Source organism: Pterocles gutturalis, unplaced genomic scaffold, assembly GCF_000699245.1.
Source record: "Pterocles gutturalis isolate BGI_N339 unplaced genomic scaffold, ASM69924v1 scaffold10134, whole genome shotgun sequence".
Lineage (NCBI taxonomy): Eukaryota > Metazoa > Chordata > Aves > Pterocliformes > Pteroclidae > Pterocles > Pterocles gutturalis.
The window spans coordinates 1,933-25,887 of record NW_010128201.1 but is presented as its reverse complement, the minus strand read 5'-3'; the positions used below and the strand labels follow the sequence as shown (position 1 = coordinate 25,887).

Genomic DNA, 23,955 nt, shown 5'->3' with positions numbered 1-23,955 from the left:
AAACGCACAGAATGGGTTTGCATTTCCTTGTTTTTGTCTGTGCTTGACTATAACACCTTAGTGTTATTTTTTTTTTTGTGACTTGTTTAATTACACTGACCACAGCATCAGATTAATGGGCTCCATTCCAGGTTTGTCAGGAGAGGCACACAGGAGGGAAGATACAACTCCTTCTGGTTTGCATTTCCTGCATGTTTACCTTGCTGCTGTAACTCATCCCAATGCTGAGCCTGAAGACCATCTTCCCTCAAGAGGCTCAAACCTGGAGGTTTCACAGCAAGGTTACAAGAGGCCAGAACTGCCTCGGGCTGCAACGATTCATAAGCTTCCAGGAGACAAAGGCTCCTAATGCAGCACGAGAAACCCTTAGGGAAGACAAACTGACTCACGTTTTGTATTCAAATCCTTCTTTTCTTGGCTTGGTGTCTTATTTTCTAGATAAGATTAAACATCATGCAGCATAGGAAGATTGGGTGTAGCTTCTGTTGGGTGCAGTTTGCCAAGGGGTATGCTGTAGGTGATGGAACCTGCGTGGAGCTCCTGGGTAACCACCGTGACAGACACTGTGCCATGGCATGACAGGGCAAGGATTCATGAGAGAGAATCATGCCCCAGTTGAGGACAAGGTGAAAAAGTAACTCAGGCTTAAGCCGTTAGTCCCAAAACTATAAACCCATAAATTCTGTTGTGTTCACTAGTGACAGCCCATCCTGTGACATGTCACTACACTAGAGCAGAGGAGCTTTCACTAAGTAAGAGCTAAGAATATCTGATGTGGTCTTTTAACCTGTAGGGACAAGACACTGGATGAAAAGACAGTACATAATTTGTTGCCATTTAATGATCTAGCCCTTGGAAATCAAATGAATGATGGTGACTGATGTTTGTAATTTGGAAAAACTGGTCTAGGAGTTATTAAACCATTCAGCCTAAGTCTGCAGCTGTGGAGTGTTTCTTCTGAGAGATGGAGCAAATGTGACAAAGCCCGGGTCTGCCTCTGTTCTGTGTGGCTTTTTGACCAGATGCATGAGACCCTATAGACAGGGCAGAATCCTTCTGTGTTCTTCATGCTATGTCTGTGTATGGGGACAGGGGACTGGAAGTCAGGTCACTCAGAAATCAATAATTAACTTCCAGGACATACTGAAAGTAGTGGTACTAATTTTCTGAGCAGTGAATCATAGTCTACAGGCATTAAATTAATTTTCATGTAGAGTCACTATGAAAGCTACATAAAGCTCAAGATAAATCACTTTCAGCTAAGAAGAAATTGTGGGAGTAGTTACTCAATATTGGCTGAATCTGGAATGCAAGAAAATGATTTATCAAAGAACACTGGCAACTTTCTGTCCAAAAGCCATTATTAAACCAAGTTATCACAAAAAAGGAAATTAAAACTAAACCCCGAAAGTTCTGAAAGTTTTGATTCTGTGCATGCCCTCTCAAATGGGGGGAAAAATATAAGAGCCAAGAGAACACATGGAGTTCACCTGAATCTTCTCTGTGAATATATGTTGAAACCTTTAGAGAGATGTTGTGAAGAGTAACAACGAGAGAATGAAATCAAGCATGAAGCTGTTTTTTGGAGGAGTACTTAATGTGCATAAAAACATAAGTGAACTCCAGCTGGAGCATCTTTCCATACCTACTTCTGTCCCTAGGTCCTGGAGCAACAGGCGTTTTTTGCTTTGTGGAGATTAAAACAAACAAACCAACCCACCAATCGCCTTACCACCCACCCCTCTACCTATGACAGCCTGAGAATTCCTATATGAAATTATTTGCAAAAGGTATCCTGAACTTTCCTGCAAATTTCTATCTCACGGGAGTGTTACGTTTCCTTCCCATTCCAGTTTTTCTGTGGAACCTTCCTACCTGGAAAGATAGTGAAGCCAACTCTGGGCATGTTGTTTAACACTAATGCGGATGAATATTCTACAGTGAAAGTAGCTCTGTAATTATGAGTAAATGTTTATAAAAAGGTTACAGTGCAACACTTCAGAGTTGAAGAGTCAGTTCTTGAAACAGTAGTCAAAGACTGAAAACTAGCATCAACCTTAGAAGAAATCTGCTCCTGAGGTAGAAGTCAAAACCCCGTGCTACTACAGCCTACATGGTACATCACTGAATCTCAGTACTAGATCCAGCAGCACTATATTTCCAAGACAGGGCACTAGCCATAAAGCTAGATTTAAGAAAAACAAAGCAAAACAAAATAATACCCAACCCCATGCACCAGAGTCCTCACTTCTCCCAGTAAATGTTTCAATGTCCAAATTAGTGCTTTTATTATGGCAAATTATAAAACTATTTCTGCAGTGATGAAGCTGCCAAAGGAGCCCAAGAACACCAGAGGTCAAAGCTAATGCCTAAGCTGACAAGTTTCTTTGCAAGCCCACAGATAACACACGCAAACAACCATCTAGGTGTGACAGTGACCTCTTCAGTAACACGTCAGCTGTTAAGCTGGCCAGAAAGCAAAGATATCTTTTACATTTGATGGCTAATCTCTAACAAATCTTCTTTCATGACCCAATGAGACATCACCTTTTTTCTTTTTGAGACTCTGCTCACTTCTTCTTTGTATATAGCAAGAAGCTTTTGAATAAGAAAAATAAGTTAAACCTCAAGACTTACCCCTCAAACCAGATCATTCAATATAGATTTTAGGGACTTCAAAAATGAAAAGTTTTTTGCTTTTGTTTCTAAATGCAGATTCACCTTATTTAGCTAAAAAAGTTCCCATCCAAGTCCCACTACTGAAGCAGCAACTGAAAAAAGGTCTGAATTTCTAGGGAGAACATTCCCTAGAAATCTAATTAGAGAGAGTGCAATTTTGACATCATTCTTAAATTTATTTACAAGTTTAATTGTTTTATACACCTCAATTTACACAGTAGGGAACTTGGTATTACATTTTATAAGAATTTACAGTGAGTAAAAAGAAAACCAATATTAATAATTAAAATTAACCTTTATTACTACAAAACCAGATGCCATATATGCAGTATATTTCTGTTTCTGTTGGCATATTTCTAAACTACATGTACAACTGTAACTAGTCAGCCTAGACACTGTTTTATAACATTCAGAAATTGCCCTGCACTGCACTGGGATGTCACTATAGTAAGCTGACAAAAATAGGCAAATAGAAAGTTATCCTGGTTTTGAAAGAAAAAAAAAATGCATGTGCTCTTACTAAAAAACTTGGGTTATAATCAAGCATTGCACTCAGAAAATTCTAAAATACTATGTTCTAGTTTTAAGTATAGCTACCAATTTCCATTCACATTTATTGGCACCAGCCCAACTACTTTCATGTCCGGCTATGGTAACCTTCAACATTAATACCCTCGTAAAGGCCCTCTCTGCAACAGAAGCTTATAGTCCCAAGAGTCTACAATTAATTGTGCAGAAAGATTACAATCAAGATGTGTTTTTCCTAAAAACCAGTTCCATGAGATCAGAAGAATACTTGCATATAATTAAGAGCAATCACTTCCACTTGTAACTGCTTTGTTTTCAAGAACTTCTTACTTAGAATTTCCAGAGGTTTCTTTAAGAGTTGAAAGAAAAGGTTTTATTTTCCTACTTGTACTGTAGAACAGAACTGGGAATGTTATTTGAAACAACACATGCTTCAAACATTTTCTGAACTACTCTTTAGCGAGCAATGTTATCTTCTTTGATGAAACTATCTGTTGGATTATCAAACGCCCATACATAGTATTAGTAGAAACTAGTTCTGTAGAATCTCCAGCAGTGTAAAAGCACTGTCATCAAAGCACTGTTATCCATCTATTGCAGTAATAATAATAAAAAAAAAAAATCTAAGAATCTTGTCTGCAGCACATCAGAGGTCACAGGTATCTCTCTTATCCCTGCCATAGTTCTGCACCAAAACACAGTCCAAAGAGGCTTAGGCATGTTTAGCCTGTTGTTTTTGCATTAAAATTTCTCTCCCAGCCACACGTGTATTTTAACCCCAAGACCACTGAAAACACAATTGCTACTGTTTTTATCTAACATGGAGCTCCCACAACTCCCTCTAATAGAGATGCACTGTGTAGCCACTTCATTCTTAAAGATGTTTTGTTACATTTCTAAATAAGAAGTCTTCCTTAAAAGTGATCTCTAGCCTCAAAGAGAGTATGAACATTGGTTAGACTACAGACTACTGTTTCACAAGTCAATCTGTCACTACCCACAAAAGATTCCATAGCACACACTGTGGGGTATTGTTTCAAATGCACATGTAACATCATGACCCAGGAAGCTATGCCAAAACATACCAGTATATCTGCACATTTTTCTTCTGAGCTTCAACACATTTGACTAAACCAAAAAGCTGAATTCAACCCTGAGATTTCTCCTTCTGAATAACTTCTTTTGGGAAGAGTACAGGGAGCAGAGGATAAGGAACTTGCTTTATTTTGTGTGTCTTACTCTGATGAGACACAACAAATAGAAGAGTAACAGAAGCTCACAACAGACAGAATTAATGTTAAAGTGTCACTAATGCCTTACACACATCAGGAAGGGAAAAAAAGACTACACTGCATAAGACTACTGCATTGCTAGATGTACATTCTTCAAATTATCAGTGACTGTATCACAGAGGTTATCATCTTACTTCTAGCTTTTTTCCCTCTAGAACAATTTGTATTTCTTTGGCATCCAAAGTCTCATATTTCAGTAAAGCTTCCGCTAAATTCTTGTGTTCTTTTGCATGAGTCTTCAGGATGTTCTTTGCTCGCTCATATGAGTCCTAATATTAAAAAAAGGTGGAAGGAGATTTTAAATATAGAACAACAGCAAGATTCCACTTTAAAAATTGTTTCCATGTAAACACAGCTTGAAACAAACATTTAAAGTTGTGCCTTACACTTAACAGCTAGCATAGCTCCTGTCTCACGAAGATTTAAAATCTGGCATAATGAATAAAATAAAAAAAGACATTATGCCACTTTTGCATTTTGCAGAAGTAGGACTAAAAATGAAAGCCTGAGACAAACCTTAGTATTTTTACATATGGCTTAGAAAAGACTTACTACACTTGAAAAGTTGTTGATTAAATTACATGTATTTGATTTTACATTATGAGCAGTGCTACAGCATTCAAGGAATGTTCCTCAAAGACTAAAGTTTTTTTAAAAGCCTATAAAACTCTCAAAAGCTACCCAACAACCTACCAGTTGGTTCAAGTAGACGCACATTGCCAGCATTACCAGCTTCAACTTCAACTTTTAGTTCTACATAGATAATTCTTACATGACCAAGTCAGTTCAAAACCAGCTACAGCAGAAGTGTTAATTGTTTAAATGTTATGATATAAATAATTCTCCTGCCTGTACCAAACTAATTCAGATTACCAGAACAGTGATCTACGAGTTCTGTGATTACTGAATGTTACAAATTTCCCTAAGCATCTGATACTGATCACTGTGGGGAACAGCATACTGGAAAAAGGCTGCTCTTTGATCTTTTCCTGTGATTCTATACAAAATTATTTAGCTGCAAGTTAAATGTGGGAGCAACACAAAGAGCAACACAAAACATTCACATCTGTTCTAAAACAATTTTAGGCATACTTTTTTTCCTATGAATTGAATAGGCAAAATACAAATCCTGACCAAATGTTAGAGGACGTGTTAAAGCACCTAGTACAGAGCCTAACACCACCGACTTGTTTCCTCACTACTTGTGCATGACAAGCACCAAAAAGCTTTGACAATGCAGAGACTCAAAGCTGCAGCTACCATTAAATACTTAGGAATACTTCCATCCACCTGTGTATTTTCACCAGTACGCATTACCAAACTGAACAAACAAGTAAGATGATGCTCAACGCATCTCAAGATACATCTATCAGAGCAGAGAGGGAGAGAATCTTACCCGCAGAAGCGTTCTTACTTCCTGTTCAATTGCAGACTGAGTTTCAGGGCTAGCTTTCCCCGTATCAGTATAGGTCATAACACCAAGCTGAACAACAACAAAAAATTCTTTATCTTGCCACTATTGCAGTAATACACATAAAACAGTCAGAGCTTCATCGCCTATTGCTTCTACATGCAAACAAATAAAAGTATTAATCAAATGCTTGCTGAACTGCTTGCAACAGAAGCAAAACAAGAAGCCTATTGATCAACTATGCAGTCACTGCAGAACTCTATTTCAACATGTCACAGTACAGATCCTGATGAAGTGTTTTCTTACTTAAAAACCAAAACAAAATCTCCAGACTACTAGCACTTGATGGGTAATAAAGATGACTAGAGAAGTTCCTTTAGAAGTCTGGAAAACTCAATGTTATCACACACCCCCCAAACCCAAGATTATCCTCAATTCCAAAATGTTTAGTTTTATTATAAACATTTCTGCAGACATTAGTAACTTTCAAGGTAATTTTGAGGTGCAGATCTTTCAAGTTAATTTTTAAACTGTCAAATATACAGGTTTTGTAGTTGAGTTCTCTATAGCAGGGCCAGTCATAAGGCTTACTTTCTTTTTTGCTAGAACTACTTAGTCTGTGATCACTGACAGCCAAATAGGCATTTAGTTACAGAACAGAACATTTCTTTGTCAGGCATAAATATTTAAGGATTGATGATACTACCTTCTCGCTCATTCCAAATCTAGTCACCATCAGTTTTGCAATTTTAGTAGCATTGTCAAAATCACTGGAAGCACCTAGATAGCAAACAGAAGTAAATTACGTTATTGAAACCAAGTTAAACATGGCAGTCCACAAGCTTTGATCAAAAATTCTTTTAACTACTGATCAGCTGACCTGTTGTGATGTGATCACTTCCAAATATGAGCTCTTCTGCTACTCTTCCTCCCATACAGACATCCATCTGTGCAAGCAACTGGGATCTAGTTTCACTCCATCTGTCATTTTCTGGGAGCAAAGACACCTGTAAGATACAGAACTGTGGTCAGGTAACAATAAACAGAGGAAATACTGAAATAATCTGAAAAATATTGTTGTTTATATCCAAAGCAGACACAAAGGCTTTTATGCAACAATTTCAATGCCCTGGGCCTCCACCTACTCTATGCACTCATCAGGTTTGCTTGGAGGTGCTTAGTCTACTAGCTGAAATAGCCTCCTACAGGCCATGAGCACTACATAAAATTAAGCCATCTAAACCTACCACCAGAAGAAACAGAACAACCTATTCTACCCATTTCTCCTTATTCCCTATACTTGTACTGAGCCCAAATCAACTTGCCTAGAGGATTCAAGAGGATTCTTTAACTGACCACATTAACTTGGATAAAGTTCAACAGAAACAGACACAATAGAAATATTTTTCTATTCAAATGCTTGGCAGATAAAGGCAGAATAGAAAAACAGTTGAGATAGAATGAGGCAGAACAGAAAAACTTAGGGATATTATGCTAGAAACAAGGTAGGTAACCGATTAGGTTTAGAAAGAGTCACAAAGGACAAAGAACAACTTGATAAAGGATGTTTGTATTAAAAGTGCAGGCGAGCAGTGCCACTACTTTACAGCCCTTCAGACATTCTTCAAAGTTTTGACATTGGGTGCTATTTTAACTGCAGCAGAATCAAACACACTTAATTTCTTTCCTTAGATATGTGAACTATTACACTAGCATATGCTATTTTATTTCAAAATGAAAGAAGAAAGCTTTCTATCACACAGAAAATATGACCATTGTGTCTTCCAAGGGACTACTCATACTTCAGTATTTCAACATATTACAATATCCATTAACATAATTACAGCCAATAGCATTGTTGGCAAATTCCTCAACAACACTAAACCAACAAAAAATTCTAGAAATGCTCACATGTCCAAGTGTTGTTCCTCGTGTCATGATTGTAGCCTTGTTGATTGGCATTGCATCCTTAGTATAATATGCAATGATAGCATGTCCAGATTCATGGTAAGCAGTGATGGTTTTGTTTTTCTCATCAATTTCTACACTTCTACGTTCAGGTCCTTCCAACAGAGGAACATTAAATAAACATTTTGTGTACAGCTGACCACAGCAATCCACACATTACATACACTCAGAGCACAAAGTAGCTGAGGAACAGCATGCAAGCAAAATTAACTACCACTCATTAAGCGCAACATGTTTACGAGTAGGATTTTATTCTCTAAAATGGACCTCAGTATACCCTACAGACATGTTGCTTTTAAAGGAATATATTTAAAAAGCAGTTTGAGTATCTGAGAAAATGTCATTTCTTCTCTAAAGTATGAATAGACCAGATTTTTAGTGTATATGTCTTAAATGTTTAAGTTTTGTGTTATCACATGACAAGTTAGTTAAACAGAACTTCCAAGTTTCTGGTCATTTATTCTCTCTTTAGGAATAAGTAGGGGAAAGGTGAGAAGTCAAACTGTTGTCTTCCTCTAGGCTGAAGTACAACATGCAACATTTTTTGATTAAAAAAAAAAGTATCAAGTCTTAAATGTATTCCATATTAGATTTTACATACTACTCTCTGGTCTCAAAAGGTTCTATTCAGAATAAACTAACAGAAGGCTTATTTGTTTTTTAAAAAACAAAACCAAAACCAACAACCTAAAAATGTCTCTCATTCTCTTAATCCCACAAGAAAAGCCCTGTGTACTGTAATATATTATGTATGTCTTTTGTATAAAATCCTACCCATTAGAATTTTGTCCTTGGAGAATTCCAGTTCTTTCATGGTTACCATATCTTTTCCATCAACAGCTGCCTTTAAGGCAGCTTGATTTACAAGATTCTCAAGCTCTGCTCCAGAAAATCCTACTGTGCCTCGTGCTATTATTTCTGGATCAACAGCTGTGGGTAAAAACAAACTTGTCATTAGAGTCTATAGTGGTCCTGAAAAAGATTGTATCATGAAGAAATATCAAGAAATTATCAAATTATAAGCAAGAATCATGCTCTGTTATAAATAATGTGTTAAACAGAACATTTTCAGCTTAGAAGAAAGGAAGCCTAATTTTTAAAGACATTATGAACTGTTTGGGACTAGAAAGATACACTGCCTCAGAGTACTGTTGTAACACTACACACTAGACAATTTTTGTGTTCTTTACTGAGACACATGGCAAAGCCACAATTGCTGATGGAGTAACGGCTGATCCAGTATAAAACCTATTACATAAAAAGATATTACAGTAAAGTATTTACTTACATGGATCATACTTTATTTTATTAAGATACCACTTGAGAATTTCTGTACGGCCTCTTACATCAGGTTTGGGCACAGTAACTTGCATATCAAAGCGACCAGGACGTATCAAAGCACTAAAGGAAAAGACAATTTAATACATTGACTTAAATTTTGCAGTAAACTGCTACTAACATACATAAGGAACAAAAATCCATTTGATATTTCTAAAGACATCTACATTAACTACGTCTGGTGCGCAAATGCAAAGAATATGTTTTTCCTGTTTGTAAAAAGACAGATGCAAGATGCTGATTAGCTACCCATTTTAAAGGGTTTTTTTGCATTTGAATATTTTGCATTGTGAACAAGGAATGCAGCTAGTCTATTTAAGTAGAACTTCCAGAAATTTTAGATGCTTAGAAGCATGTTACTTATTTCTCCATATTTAACAACCTTTTAAATGCTAAAAACTGGTCAATACATATCCTTTTTAAGAGGGAAAAACCCCAGCTATAACACTGTGATACTTGAAGATTATCATAAGCAACTTTGTTGTTGTTTTGTGGGTATTTTGTTTGGTTCTTTTTTAATACATGCTCTGTAGAAATAATCAATGCAGGATACTCACTTATCTAATGCTTCAGGGAAGTTTGTTGCACCAATGATAACAACACCTTCATTAGGCTTAAACCTGTATGGAAAAAAAGGGTGAGAATGCTGGGTATTTTTCTGAGAAAGAATTTACACCTTTTTTTGTCAGTAACTATTTTTATTTCTTACTTCGGATGGCCTCAACTGGCCAGTCAAAAACACGCTTTCAAACCACAACACGTGATCCAAGAATGACCATGTTTAACCCAGCAACTGGTAAAAACATGCTCTGATCTCAGGGTTGAACTTCTTCCTTTAGATATATAGCCAGCATAAAAATTATTTAAAATAACTGCAGCTATTGTGGTACAGCAACTCAGAAGTTTCTATATTCTTTACAGTAAGGCCATTAATGCTACTGTTGGCAGTACTAGAAAGTGCGCATAAGAACATCTTAAATTTATATCCTTAAAAGTACTACAAAAAATTATAAAAAACATTAAAGCTGTCAAGGAAGAAAAATTCACCCAAATATTCAAAATACCAGTCAGTCAAGCACCTTCTATTCCCTCAGAATACATATATTTACCCATCCATTTCAGCAAGTAGTTGATTAATAGTCTGTCTTGAATAGGGATGCATTGGAGATTCAATTCGCTTCCCACCAACAGAGTCTAACTCATCAATAAATATAACGCATGGTGCATTTGCTTTTGCTTCCCCTGACAAAAGAAAAATAGCAGAAGGACACTTCAACCACAGAAAAGAACAGACAGTGTATCATGTAACTTAGGATTCTACTACTTCTATTACTCTTGGATTACAAAGTATCCCATTAGACATCACCAGAACTGTCTTGATTTTAGCCTAAAAAAATGAAATATATTTTTGAAATTAAGCAAAGAAAAGCAAGGTTCTTCATCTCCACATCATCTGATTCTTATCATGCTGCAAGAAATTACTAGCAAAATAGATTAAGAAATTTGTTGTATTGCATATCAACTCCCTACAAGTTTATTTCACAGGCTTGGGTAGAGAACTTTGACCTGTTAAATAAAAATATGAAATGTGATGGGACTAGAGGCTAACTTGTTTTAACAAAACCTGCTTGTTATTTAACAGTGAAGACCTCCACTCTCAATTTTACAGATATTAAAAACACAAAATAAAAATGCAAAAATAAACTTTAAGACCATTGACTGGTGCATGCATAGCAGGATGTAAGTCACCTGTAACATTCATATTAATATACAAGTGAGTAATCTGAAGTTCCATAGTCAACAGAAATAAATGCATATTTTAAGGTACAACACGTTACATTTTGCATCCCTTCCATGTGAAGCAAGTCACGTTTCTTCCACAAATCCAAACTACTTTCTACAGCATAGATGCCTGACACTCTCAAATCTTCCATTTAAGAGAGAAGTTGGATTATCCCCTCCTCTGGTAATATTTATTTGCATACTTAAAATAGAAAGCCTCTTCTGTGAAAGTTATCAATCTAAACATTAATTTTCCAAGTTTCATTATAATGCCCAATAGGCCTGTTCATGGATGTGGAAAGGAAATCTCAGCTTAGTGCTACACTGTGATCCTGTAAAGCTCTAATTCAAAGAAAAAAGACAATGTAAAAATATGAGAGAAGTAATTGAGAAGGTTAACACTACTTTTACCTCAAGTTTACACTTTAATTTAAATTTACAATAATTTACAGATGACAGTAAGTAAATTATAATTTAAAATATTCCAATTAGTTTACAGGACATTACATTTCTAATTAAATTACTTCTATTCCCTCTGGGAGTGTTGTAACATTAATTATAATTTTTGCTACAATTGCAACTGACAACTAACAAGATTCTATAGTTAACTGATTCTCACCGAATTCTGAGATTCACCCACACAATAAAGTTTTATTTATTAGCCTCATACACTACTACTTTCCAGTAACCAGAACTGTACCTAATCAAATCTTTTAAACAACACTGAATACTTAATCTCGCATGTTAAAAGCTTTCAAAACCACAAATATTTAACTTACTGAATAGGCTTCGGATGCGACTAGCTCCTACACCAACAAACATCTCATCAAACTCAGATCCAGATGCATAGTAAAATGGAACATCAGCTTCACCAGCTACAGCCCGTGCAAGAAGAGTTTTACCAGTACCAGGTGGTCCAACTAACAGAATACCTAAAAAGACAAACAGAAAACCAAACAACAAAAAACACCAAGCCCACAGTCTTACTACACAGGTACTGTTTCTTCCATACATTAGAAGAAATAATTTACACGTGACTTCAAAAAGCTGTTAACATCCCATTTCAGATACTGCTCATTACTTGCAGTCTGAAGAAGCTTCCTATAGCAGATCTAGATACACTCTGATCCATATTTAAAAAACAAAGACTTGTAAGACTATCACATAAAAACAGAAGCCTGAAGTATTCTGCTGAGTTTAGCAGCTGAATCCCTAACAGCATCTTCTTCCAACATTTCGTAGTTGTTTCCGAAAGTGAAACTTTTTTTTTAATTAAATCATTCCAAGTAATTGAATTTAAGCAGTGTAGAGCACTAACAGGAAACACTTAGCAGGTTTACATATTTCAGATTCACTTGGCCTTCTACTATGATCAAGCTTAATTATCCTTTTAAATGAAAACATTTGTTTCTGAACTGTTTAAAGCAGTTAGCAAGCACTGAAGGTGCTGAAAGCTGTACAGACAAAATAAAGGCCTTTTAAGAGTTCAGTTGCATAAATCCCCTGCATTTCAAGATAAAGGACTACTGTATACTAGTTTGATAACTAAAGAAGGCACAATAAGTTTTGTCTAACCCCAACATATTCACTTGCATAATACAGGTTCTATTCTGGACATTTTTGCAGTATCTTGGGTCAGTTTTCAAGACTAAACTTGTTACTCATCTTTCCAGCTGAGAAAAGGTACAGCACAATAAAAAATTGTTGTAATAGGAAGCTACTAACTTTAAAAAAAATATATCCTTATAGAGACAGTTAAAGGAGGGGAAAAAATACAGACCTAAAAACCTCTGGGCTACATAAAGTTCTATTCAAAAAGGCACTAACATCAATTATCCATAACTTTATCAGTAAGTATTTTTTTAATACTATGTTATGTTCAGTGTCAAAGTAGAAGAATTTTTGTAGTTCAATACATCACCTCTAAAAGGTTGACTTGGGGCTTCAAAGAAATATTGATTCTTAACCCTGCAAAGAAGGCTGCTAACAATGATAAACAAACAGGTTTGATTTTTGAAAGGCTTTTTGCCTGGAATCTACAGTCTGTTGCTTTGCACTGTCACAGCTTATTACCCGTACTGTTCCTATTTAATTTCTACCAAATGTAAGATGTAGCCAGGCATCTTCGCTTCTTCTATCTGAATATCTCAGATACCTCAAATTGTCTATGGGAGTAGGGAATAATGACCAATTTTTACGTATGGGGAACTGAAGGTAAGACAGGAAACATGCAACATAACTACCTTAACCTCTACTCCCCCACCCTCAAGTACCTCATTGAAGGCTATCCTTTATTAAAAGAAGCTTTCACAACTCTCTTTGAAAAGTAATTTGTACCTGAAGTATTTTAAACAAACAAGGAAATCCACTACTTATGCCTAACATTATTTCCCTATTTTTCCCAGATACAAACTAAACACAAACAGTAGTATTTAGGCCCATTAGGTTACAGGCCCATTTAGTTACATACTTTTTTGATTCCCTAACTAAAGGAAAAAATATTTGGAAGCTAGGCTGTAAATTAGTCATTCAGTATAGAAAAAAGCTACAAAGATAACCATGGCTGTGTATGATTTTTACTTCTGCTGAGCAATGATTCTTACCTTTTGGAAGTTTACCTCCTAGTACAGTAAATTTATGTGGGTTTTTCAGGAATTCCACAACTTCTTGCAATTCCTGTTTAGCTTCTTCAACCTACAATTAAAAACACGCCACAAAAATATAACTAAGCATTTATAAAATACTGCATCTTTTTTTGTAGGCGAGTTTTGTATTAGAGACCAAGTCTCTAATTGTGTATTGATCAAAAATACAGAACAGAAAGAGCAGAAAAAAGTGTACTACAGAATTTGTGTGGATACCGAGTCTCCAGGAGTTTAATTCAACCTATTTCCTAGAACTGTTCATAGGAATTGATAAACACTAAAGTTAATAATACTGAAGGAATAACCAAATAGTTCAAGACCAGATCTGACCAACAAGATAACAACAGAATCAAAAATGCTACGCCAAAACATTGTCCTGATTAGTTAAAAAGAGATTAATTCCATCTATTTGTCCAAGGGGAAGGAGACGGGGAGGTCCTCATTTTGCGACTGACAAAGAACAGTTGAACAGAGAAAATAAACCTATCCCATCAGCCAGTGACATGCCCAATTCTTTCTGGGAATATGCAACAGAGACGGCACTAAGAGAGAAATGATCAAATGGCATTACCATCTTGTATTGGTCAAATTCTGCAAAAAATAGATTAACATGGATACTTATGGCCTGCCTTTTGCTATTCTAGCCTTTAAAAATGGGATTCAACAAGTCTACAGTGCACCTTTTATGAGGTATTAAATACCACAAAGATATAAAATAGAACAAGAGTGGTTAAAACCCTCCTTGACCTTGAAGTGGTCAATATACAGAAGGCTTCAGTTCACACAAAGAAATTTCTTGAACAGATTAAGACATTCTTCAGGCATACAATGACTGGTTAAGCAAGAACTCACACACACTCTACTTTTGAACTTACCCCTTTTACATGTTCAAAGGTGACATTTTTCAACTGAATCGGATCAACTGCTGCATCAAAGATACTCGATGTTCGAAAGCGTACTAATAGCAAACAGCAGATGATGAACAACAAATTTACATGTGAAATAATTTCATTCCGAGATTGAACTTTGGAATACATACCACTAAGCCATTAACTTTACACCTGCCCTTTTAAAAGGGCATGTTTCCATTTATAGGTGTCCAGCAAGAATGAGATTTATTAAAAAAAAAAATTTAAAATATTTGCAGTTAATTCAGTGATGTAAGTGCATTTTAGTCATTTGTAGTACACAAAGCCCTGCATCCAACTTCACATGCACAAAGCCAGAAGTTCTCCCTCAGTGTTTCTAGACATACCCTAACTTTCTTGAGACCCAGGTGATAAACCTATCATGAAGCTGAATTTCTCAATTTACATTAGCGCAGCCTTTGATCATTCCACTATTTCCAACAGATTTCTCAAGAAGCCAATTTGGCCATGCCAAGTATCCAGTCACTATAAACTAGGCTGTGATTACAAATAAAAATCAGACTATTTTGCCTACTTCTGACTTAGCTAATGCACCATCTAAATTCAAAGACAAATACAAAATTGGTGAACAATCTGACTTCTTCTCTGCTTGGTTCCATGTACTTGGTTCAGCAAAAGAATTAAAAATAATTATAACTACAGACAACTTTTTTGTCTCCGTAAACATTTTGTCACACTATTGTCTGAAAGGCTGTAGCCAAAAGCAGTAAATAACTCTTCTCTTTCATTAGTATATTGAAATGTTATCCTGAAAAAAACATGTCAAAACACATTTAATTTGTGCTAAACGTGCTGGAAGAAACAACCCAAGTGAAACAGTCACAGGAAAAAAGTTAACTCACCAGCATCAGAAAAGGAACCCTTTCCAGGTAAAAATGATGAATATATAGCAAGATAAAAACAAAGAACAAAGAGAAAGAAAGAAAGCAAACGTGATCTTCTTAAGGAATCTGTTAAAAAAAAAAAAAACCAAAGCGGTTTTAATGTGGGCTCAAATAAACTACTTTCTGAATGCAGAGAAGAGATGCATGAATTAAAACAACTTACCAAGTGTTTTTTGCAGGAATACCTGCGCTTTCAGAAAGCCTTCTGCAAAACCAGTTTTAAAAGCATCCTGGTGTGCCTCTGGGATGTTTTTTGTTTTCATTAGTGCATCTAAGTTTTCAACATCGATTCTTCGCTTTCTCAGGATAAAGCCCTAAAACATTTTCCAGAGCAGTGTTAGTATACACTCAGTTTTGATACATAGTTAACCTGGCTAGCATGGGTGAGGGGGAAAAAAAAAAGAAAACAAGAAACTATGTAATTCAGGTGCTATGGGGTTAGTTAGATGACACAGCACAGTTGCTTGAGTGTTGAATAACAATGGTTCCAAGCAGGAGCATCCTGATTTTTGCTGAATAGGTCAGGTTCAGAACCCTCCTGGACCCTAGTTCCAAACACAAAATGCAGCCCAAGGTAGATTCGTACACAGCTAACTTTGTACACTGGATTCAGTGGGAGTTATTAGCTTAAGCTTTTTGCTTCATGAAATCAACTTTTATTATCTTTGTAAGTAGAGTTTTGATGATCAAATACACCAAATGCCCTAACAAATTTAGGAGCAGCACTGCATGGAGCTAGCTCTGGTTTATCTTCATCCATAGTATATACCTAGTCCACAGATGAAATAAACCACATATTCCTAGAAGAAGGGGAGAGTTCAAAGCTAATTTACACACACAATAAGATCAAATGCTTTAATTAGCCTGACTTCTGTACAGCAAATAAGAAGCAAAAGCACCTAAATTAACTTGGTTTTGTTAAATGGTTGGCTACCCCAAGCCTGGACAGTTATCTGCCAAATTAAAAGTATGTGAGTTTGTAACCCATAAAAATACCAAGTTTAAAATTTTTGTATCTTGAAAGTATACTAGCCACAAGTTAAATCTATTCTTAAAATATCAATCACATGCTGAACTGCTTCAAAAAAATAGACATCCTTGTATATTAAACCAGCTGTATTTCTGTTTAAACAAATACTTCATTTGACTCCAAGCTATTTTTAACAGAGCCACAAAAGCAGAATACAAAGAATTTTCTTTCTAGAGTTTAAAACATTTTTTACACTCTGAAACTATTCTCCTAAAAAATTTTAAAAAATAATCTTTTATATTGATGATATATGAAGCAAATCTGTCTATTGGTACAAAACCCAGTATGTTATCAATTAGCTCTAGTTTTAGAATTAAGAAATTTTTTCACACTACTGAAACAAAACACCCTTGGTAAATTGGAAGGTTCATTCAAGAGAAAGAGATGGTCTGAATAAGCCCAAAACAACTTCATAATGTTAGTTGCATTTACCTTCAGAAGTGAAGAAAGTGAATTTTTTGTTTCTGTGAATTGTTCAGATGTTGACTGCAGACGTCTTGCTCTTGATCTCAAAGTCTTGAAGTTCCGTGATTGTATGTAAACTTAAAGTAGTAATAATAAATAAACAAGTTAAAAATTATCCATTACTACCACTACAAAAAAAAAACAAAAAAGGCTGAAGAAATTTCAGAAACTATTATATGAAAAAGACTATTGTGATTGAACTGAATATTCAATAATTCCCCCTCCTTGGAAGTGTTCAAGGCCAGGCTGGATGAGGCTTTGAGCAATCTGGTCTAGTGGGAGGTGTCCCTGCTCATAGCAGGGTGGTTTGGAACAAAACGATCTCTAAGGTCCCTTCCAACGCAAACCATTCTATGATTCTATAATCTTCACAACATATCCCAGCTGAAAGTGAAGAGAATTGCAAAAAGCAATCTATTTAAGATGCCTGACCAGAAAACTGTATGAAAGGTATTTCAGGATCTAACAGTAATAAACTGAGTTAAGTAAACCAATACATTTTAGTCCTGTAAATGGATAGTTAGGTGATCATGAACCATGCTTGTAATCTAAACCTGCAAGCAAACTGCTTAGTATTTCACAATATATTTTTCCCACTAATTTTTTTGTTAAAATTATCAGGAGTTGATGTTGTGAATTACAGATAATTGGCCAGCCCTATCATTGCCTCTAGGAACAGAAGAGACGTAAAGCTGAATTAAACCCAGGAAGGCTGACAAACATGAAATATTCAGAAGCCAGTCCAAAAGGATGGGAATGGAGGTTCCCGCTGTAAAATAAGCTTTCTCTAAAAGCTCTGTTGATAAGGTGCCCTGAAGATATCTGGAACGGCTTAGGTGTGCTGCTAACTTAGAAACTGACAAAAGAAATTAGACCATTCAAATGCAGTGAGCCGACAGCACTATACGTCACAATGAGCTTATAGCACTGTATGTCATCTTGTATCACACCAGAAACACTGCAATGGAGATTTTTATCGCAGAAATCACAAAAGCCAAGAATATTTATCTTCTTCCACTACTATGTTTTAAAATAATAATGAATACCAGTCAACTATATAGTTTTAACTAAGCCTTCTATTATCATGGAATAGCACAAAACAAAAGGAGCTTCTGGAGATGATCTGGTCAAATCCCTGCTCAAAAAAATCTAACTTCAACATCAGGTCAGGTAGCTCTAGACCTTGTCCAGCCCAGTTTTGAAAATCTCCAAGGATTAAGATAACACCTCTCCAGACAACGTGTTTCAAAACTTAGCCATTCTCATTGTGAAAATGTTCCAAAAGAAATTTCCTTTGCTTTTAATTGTAATTGTTGCCTCTTCTTCAAGGTGCACAATAAAAACGTAACTAATATATGGCTCCAATAGCAATTAGATCACTCCTTGCCATCTCTTCTACTAACTTCAAAAACTCAGATCCTTCAGCTTCCTCCATATATGAAGTCCTCTAAAATCTGCACCCTTCCTTGGGGCCCATCACTGGACTATCTCCATTTTGTCAGCATCTCTCTCTTAACCATGGGACACAAAACCAGACACAGTATTTAGATGTAGCATTAGACAATACCTGAACTCCCTGAGCTCCTGCTTATGTTCTTGCAAATACAGCCCTGTTGTTACCCATCATACAGCCAGGAGTAGTTTAAACCAGTCAGCAAGCACCTTACAAAATTCATCTGGACGAATACCAGATTCAACATATTTATTGATTCAAAAGTTTCATCCAGCTCATCCATCATCTTTGAAGAATACGATCCACAAATACTGACATATTTGAACAAGAATCTATAGTTATACCATGTTTACTAACTTAATTCTGGAAATATACTACTCAAATGCAAAAATAACTTCATGATTGAAACTGTTAATATCAACGTAGTTTTTCCTGAAAGTTTACCAGTATTTCCTGAGTGATGCCTCTAAGACAAAAGTAACAATACTTTCCCAGACTAAAAAGATACTACAGAGATTAAAATCAGTGTAGTTTATTGTTTTATACCTGGCCAACACCAAACACCCGAATTGAAATTTTGGAGGGGATTAGGATGCCGTCTGTACAAACAAGATGAGCGTAAAGCACTGAAAATATCCACGAAACCTGTAAAAAGATACAAAGTTTAAATATACCATATATTAAATGGCAACTAAACATTACTTCTCACATAGTCTGTTTTCTATTAATTCTATTTTACTGTGGTCCCTCAGGCATCTGTAATTAAACAAATTAGCCACTAACAGTACATATAGTTAACTTCTTTGCATTAACCTATGTCAAGCACTTTGCAATATATCAGAATCTTTTCTAATTAAAACTTCCAAAAGATATTAGTACCCCAGAATCTCAAATTTGAAGCTGTATCTGGGAGGGGAAAACTCTGCATATCTGTACAGAGCTGAATAAAGTTATCTTTACCAGACAGGAATCCAAGGCTCTTATGAAGCTGAAGGACCCAGCATTCAACCAATCATTCAGTTTCAAAGGCTTTAAAGAACAGATTGCTCACGGACATTTTAAAACAGATTATGTATAACACATGAAAACATTTTAAACTATAATAAGTCTAATTGTACAGTCCTCATGCAATACAGAAACAAGAAGAAATAAAAAAGTGTCTCAGTGAAAATGTTATTAGCAGATACTATTTCAAGCACGCAACAGACTGCAAGACAAGATGACTGTCATTTATCTGTTGTTTAGTTACCAAAAGCTCAAAGAACTCATCCTCATTTATCAGGTAAGAATTATTTAAGTAACATCAGAGACCTCAGAAAGGAGGAGGCAAAAAAAAACTGAGGCCAAGTCTACATATGCTCTCTTCCACTGTAATTTAGAAGATATTGTAATAACAAAAAAGGGTGGAGTTTGTTGTTTATTTTACATATTATGAAGAAGTTATTACATCAGTTAGATACATCTAGGTCAGCAAAAAAAGAACCCTGAAAGTTCCTACTAAATTTTTTGAAGTTATATGATTGCAATAACAGCTTCCAAGCTAACAACTGAAATAATGAAGAATTACGGGAAGGAGAAAAAAAATATTAGCTATTAATTCTGAAATGCTGTATATTCTACAATCTTCTACAATACTGCATATTGGCTAATCTAACACAACATAATTATGAACATGAGTTTAAAAAAATATGCACAAGTATTTGACACAACATACACAAATCAACAGTAACAGTCATCCATAGGATGCAGCGTCACCTACACTGAAAGTACGTTCTTGAAGATTTAGCATCTCCCTTGCCTGTCACACTTTTTCCACCTATAAATTTTGCCTTTTCAACTGTGAATGAAACAACCAGTCTGTTGAGCTTCCATGTTAATCCATCAAAGCTTTGAAGCATTTGCAACTTTCTTCCTCACATGCAGGAAACTGCCTCTGGGCTATTTTTTTTATATCTCACATCACAATGCCATTTAATACCTTTCTGCTAATAGTAGCCTTGAGATATTATTCTCACGCTCTTTCTCCCACCTGCAATACTATATAGGCAGTATCCCCCAATGTCAGCTATATGCTTATTTTTCCAACACATTATTGAGCATCTACAATGGCCTGGCTTCCTGTATTTATGACTAACCCCAACAAAACATCTTTAACTGTAAGGAACCACTCTTGCTTTATTTCAGCAATCAAATACTCTGCATGGAGAGTTAACAGTTTGCCACCCTGAATTCCTTTATAATTAGTGTCATTGTGTAATGTTGCTTCAAGCAAAAAAGGAATAACAATGTAAACTGGAGAAGTTCATGACTGCCTTACATTAGTAGATTACCAAAATCTAATTTCTTCTATCCGGTGAAACAAACCAGTGAAAAAATTTGTAGCTCAGGTTCATCATTAAGAGACAACGCACTTGTACTACTGCTGAGTTCCGGCAAGTTTAATAGCAACCAACTTCAAATCTGAATTTGCAGAGACAATTCCAAAATCTGGGTTGAATCTTCCAAAATTCCCAAGATTGAAAAGCACCACTTTAGAGACAAGCTGTACACAATAAAATACACATTAATACTCTTTTTATTAAAGATTTTTTAAACTATGAGTTATCTACAGGACAAGAGATTAAACTAAAGAATAACTGTGTTCACCTTTATAAACTAATTCCTTATCAATTCTCATTAGAACTTTACTCTGAAACATACCATGCTTATTTTCAAAGAAGGAGTCAGCAGAAATGTATGATGTATGCCACTGCGAAGAGACTTTGTTTTCTGTACAGTAGCCAGGAAGCAACCTGTTCACCAATTCTTTGTACTGTTTAGCTTTCAAATCAGACAATCCCAGATCTCTTAAATTAAGTACAGACTGCAAAATAGAAATAAATGTTCAAAATTTACTTAAGATAACCTTAGGGGAAAAAAAAACAAGAATAATCAATTTCACTTTTTGGCTTGATACAACATCTATATTTCACAGTTCAGACTGAAATGAAAAATTTCTAAATGAAGACAAATTAATGTAAGGATGTGATTAAAGAAAGAATATTTGCAATATTTGCTACTGTCAATGCAGAATAACTTTTCCATTTGTACACATCGATATTTTTGTTATTGCAGTACATTTATGGCAAGTATATTTTCTTCCTGTCCTCATATGGGAGTGTATGTTTTAAAATACACATCAGTTTGGATCCTTTAAAATATCTATTACCTCTCAATATTGCTTCTGCAACATCATCTTCTTATCTGAGAAGTAAACATGACAAGCTATTCTAAATGTATTTGCATAGATATTTAATTTTTGATTGATAGAACATTATGGATTATATTTTTGTTTTTCCTAAATAGCTTTTATGTAAGCTTTATGTTGACCTACTTTCAAGGTGAAACTAGATTTCCAATAAAAAGACATACATGAAAAATAGCTGAATAAAATATAAAAATAAGCCTTTTTAGAGCAGATTCCTAGAGCATCGAGAATACTACCATATTCAAAGTTTATTGTTTAAAATTTACTTCTTAAGTAAACAAAACAATTCTGTTTTAAAGGCATGCATAGATTGCTTCTGGTCCACTTATACTCAAAATAAGTACAACTACATTTTTAAACATCATCTGACTTTTACACATGGTTTAAAGTAGTAGATCAAGCCTTCCCGCTTCAGCTTAATAATTGCTTGCAAAATAACTGAAATTATTTCGGTTTAATCTCCTCCTCGGGGGGAGGAGATTAAAAAAAAAGTAACATTTTCTGTGGCCCTTCAGCAGAGGTTACTACTTCCAAATACAGATTTAACTTCACCGCACAGAGGCTTCATATTCTCAAATAATGATTTTTGCCATTCCAATAGTTCGACTTTATTCAATATTAGAACTACATGTACTATGTCAGTATCTGCTGATTTTAAATTTGAACTTAACCTTTATTTATGCTTAGGTTTATTATAGTCTAATCAACTTGCTTTAAGAATTTTCTTTAAAAATAAAGTTCCTTTAATTAAGAGAGATTTTAAAAATTATTATTTTTATACTTTTATCATGCTAAAAGAAGGCAAACAGGTGCACAATGAATTAGAGAGAAAATATTTAAAGTGAAAAAGCCTCTGTATTTAATGGAGACCAGCTTCTCTTGTTGAGTAGAAAGACAAATAAGAGAACTGAATAAATGAAACACACTTTCAGTCTCCTTCAATAATCCAGGTCTCCCAATAAAATCAATTTTTATCATGAGAAGCAAATAAAAGAATCACCAAAAAAAAAACAAACAATGGAATCACAACACAGGGATGATTAGTACAATCCACGCTGATTTCCAAAGTTGTCCAGTTAGTGAGAGACATCATGTTTTTCCTCCCAAACATTTTCTTATTTATAAAACTTGTTGTAAGAAATTAGTTGAAAGAGAAATGGCAAAATCTGATCCTACTTGGCACGTTCTGTATTTTGGTTTTCAATAAGAAGAACAAAAAATACCTGATGATATTGAATTAGATCTTAGCAGAAAAACAAGAAAATGTGCTAATATGCCATTTAATCTCTCAAAACTCCTCAACATATTTTAAATTACAGTCCGTTTCTCGCAAGTAATAATGAAAGAAACTTTGCTAGAACTCACAGCACGAAAAGACAATAAGGGGTTTATTAACTGAAAAGTTATTGTTACTTTACAGCAACAAACATTAAGTTGAAAGTGAAGACAAATCGCCTCCTCGCTTCCAAATTACTACTGGGATAAGCACTAGCTTTTTTTCTTATAATGAAATACTGTATTTTCATAGAATCCTTATGGTCAAAGCGCCGACTTACTGAAGTTCTGTCAAAAAGTTACATTCTATGCGTTAACACTGTTTCATTTAGTCACATTACATTATTTTATAAAATGAATCAAATATTAAATTCACTTTAACTGATACTGTTCAGATTTATTTCAGCTAAAGCAAACCACCACTTTTTCCAAAGGTTTTCAATACCTCACTCTTCTGAGGATCGTGTTCTGGAGACGTGTCCCTCTGGACAGGCTTTACAGATGCTGTGCTGGCAGCAGTACTGGAGCTTTTTGGTGAATGAAAGGCATTGATAAGGTGACTCAGAGGAACAGTAGCCTGGAAAAAAAGAGAAACAGATAACTATTTAATCTTGTTTAAACTATTTAAACATATTTCCATTCCAAACCCTGACTTACAATTGCATATCTTGTACACTGCCTTTTAACTAAGGACTTAATATAAACCACATGAACTTAGCTTCAACACCACAGTGTTAGCTGATACCATTTACAGAAAAAATGAAAGTTTATGCATGGCAGACTAGAAGCTCACAAAGCTTGGAAGTGAAAAAAAAAAAAAAAGGCAACTCAAACATCAGCATGGTGTAAAGAAAATTATCACTAGATTTGCAAATACATAAGAAGGTGCAGATCATCAACACTTAAGAGATGCAAAGCCCTCAATTCACACTTAAGTCAATGGTTAGGTACAAAAAAAAAATAGACAACTTCTTATATATTGTTCTCAGATGAAATAGCAGGGAAACAAAATTGCTACTGCACTTAATA

The 23,955-nt window shown here is 35.2% G+C and overlaps 1 protein-coding gene across 1 annotated transcript; it reads right to left on the bottom strand.

Annotated features, from left to right (window-relative positions):
* Window positions 1-4,409: 4,409 nt before the first annotated feature.
* Window positions 4,410-23,527, bottom strand: YME1L1 (YME1-like 1 ATPase; the record flags this gene model as incomplete). The annotated part of the gene is made up of 18 exons (XM_010079521.1): window positions 4,410-4,768; window positions 5,896-5,982; window positions 6,617-6,690; window positions 6,791-6,917; window positions 7,822-7,973; window positions 8,653-8,808; window positions 9,167-9,279; window positions 9,774-9,836; window positions 10,326-10,458; window positions 11,778-11,930; window positions 13,602-13,692; window positions 14,519-14,601; window positions 15,415-15,522; window positions 15,620-15,770; window positions 16,919-17,028; window positions 18,951-19,049; window positions 21,105-21,267; window positions 23,372-23,527. Coding segments are annotated over 18 exons (2,163 nt in total), but the record flags the coding sequence as incomplete, so codon positions are not given.
* Window positions 23,528-23,955: the final 428 nt, after the last annotated feature.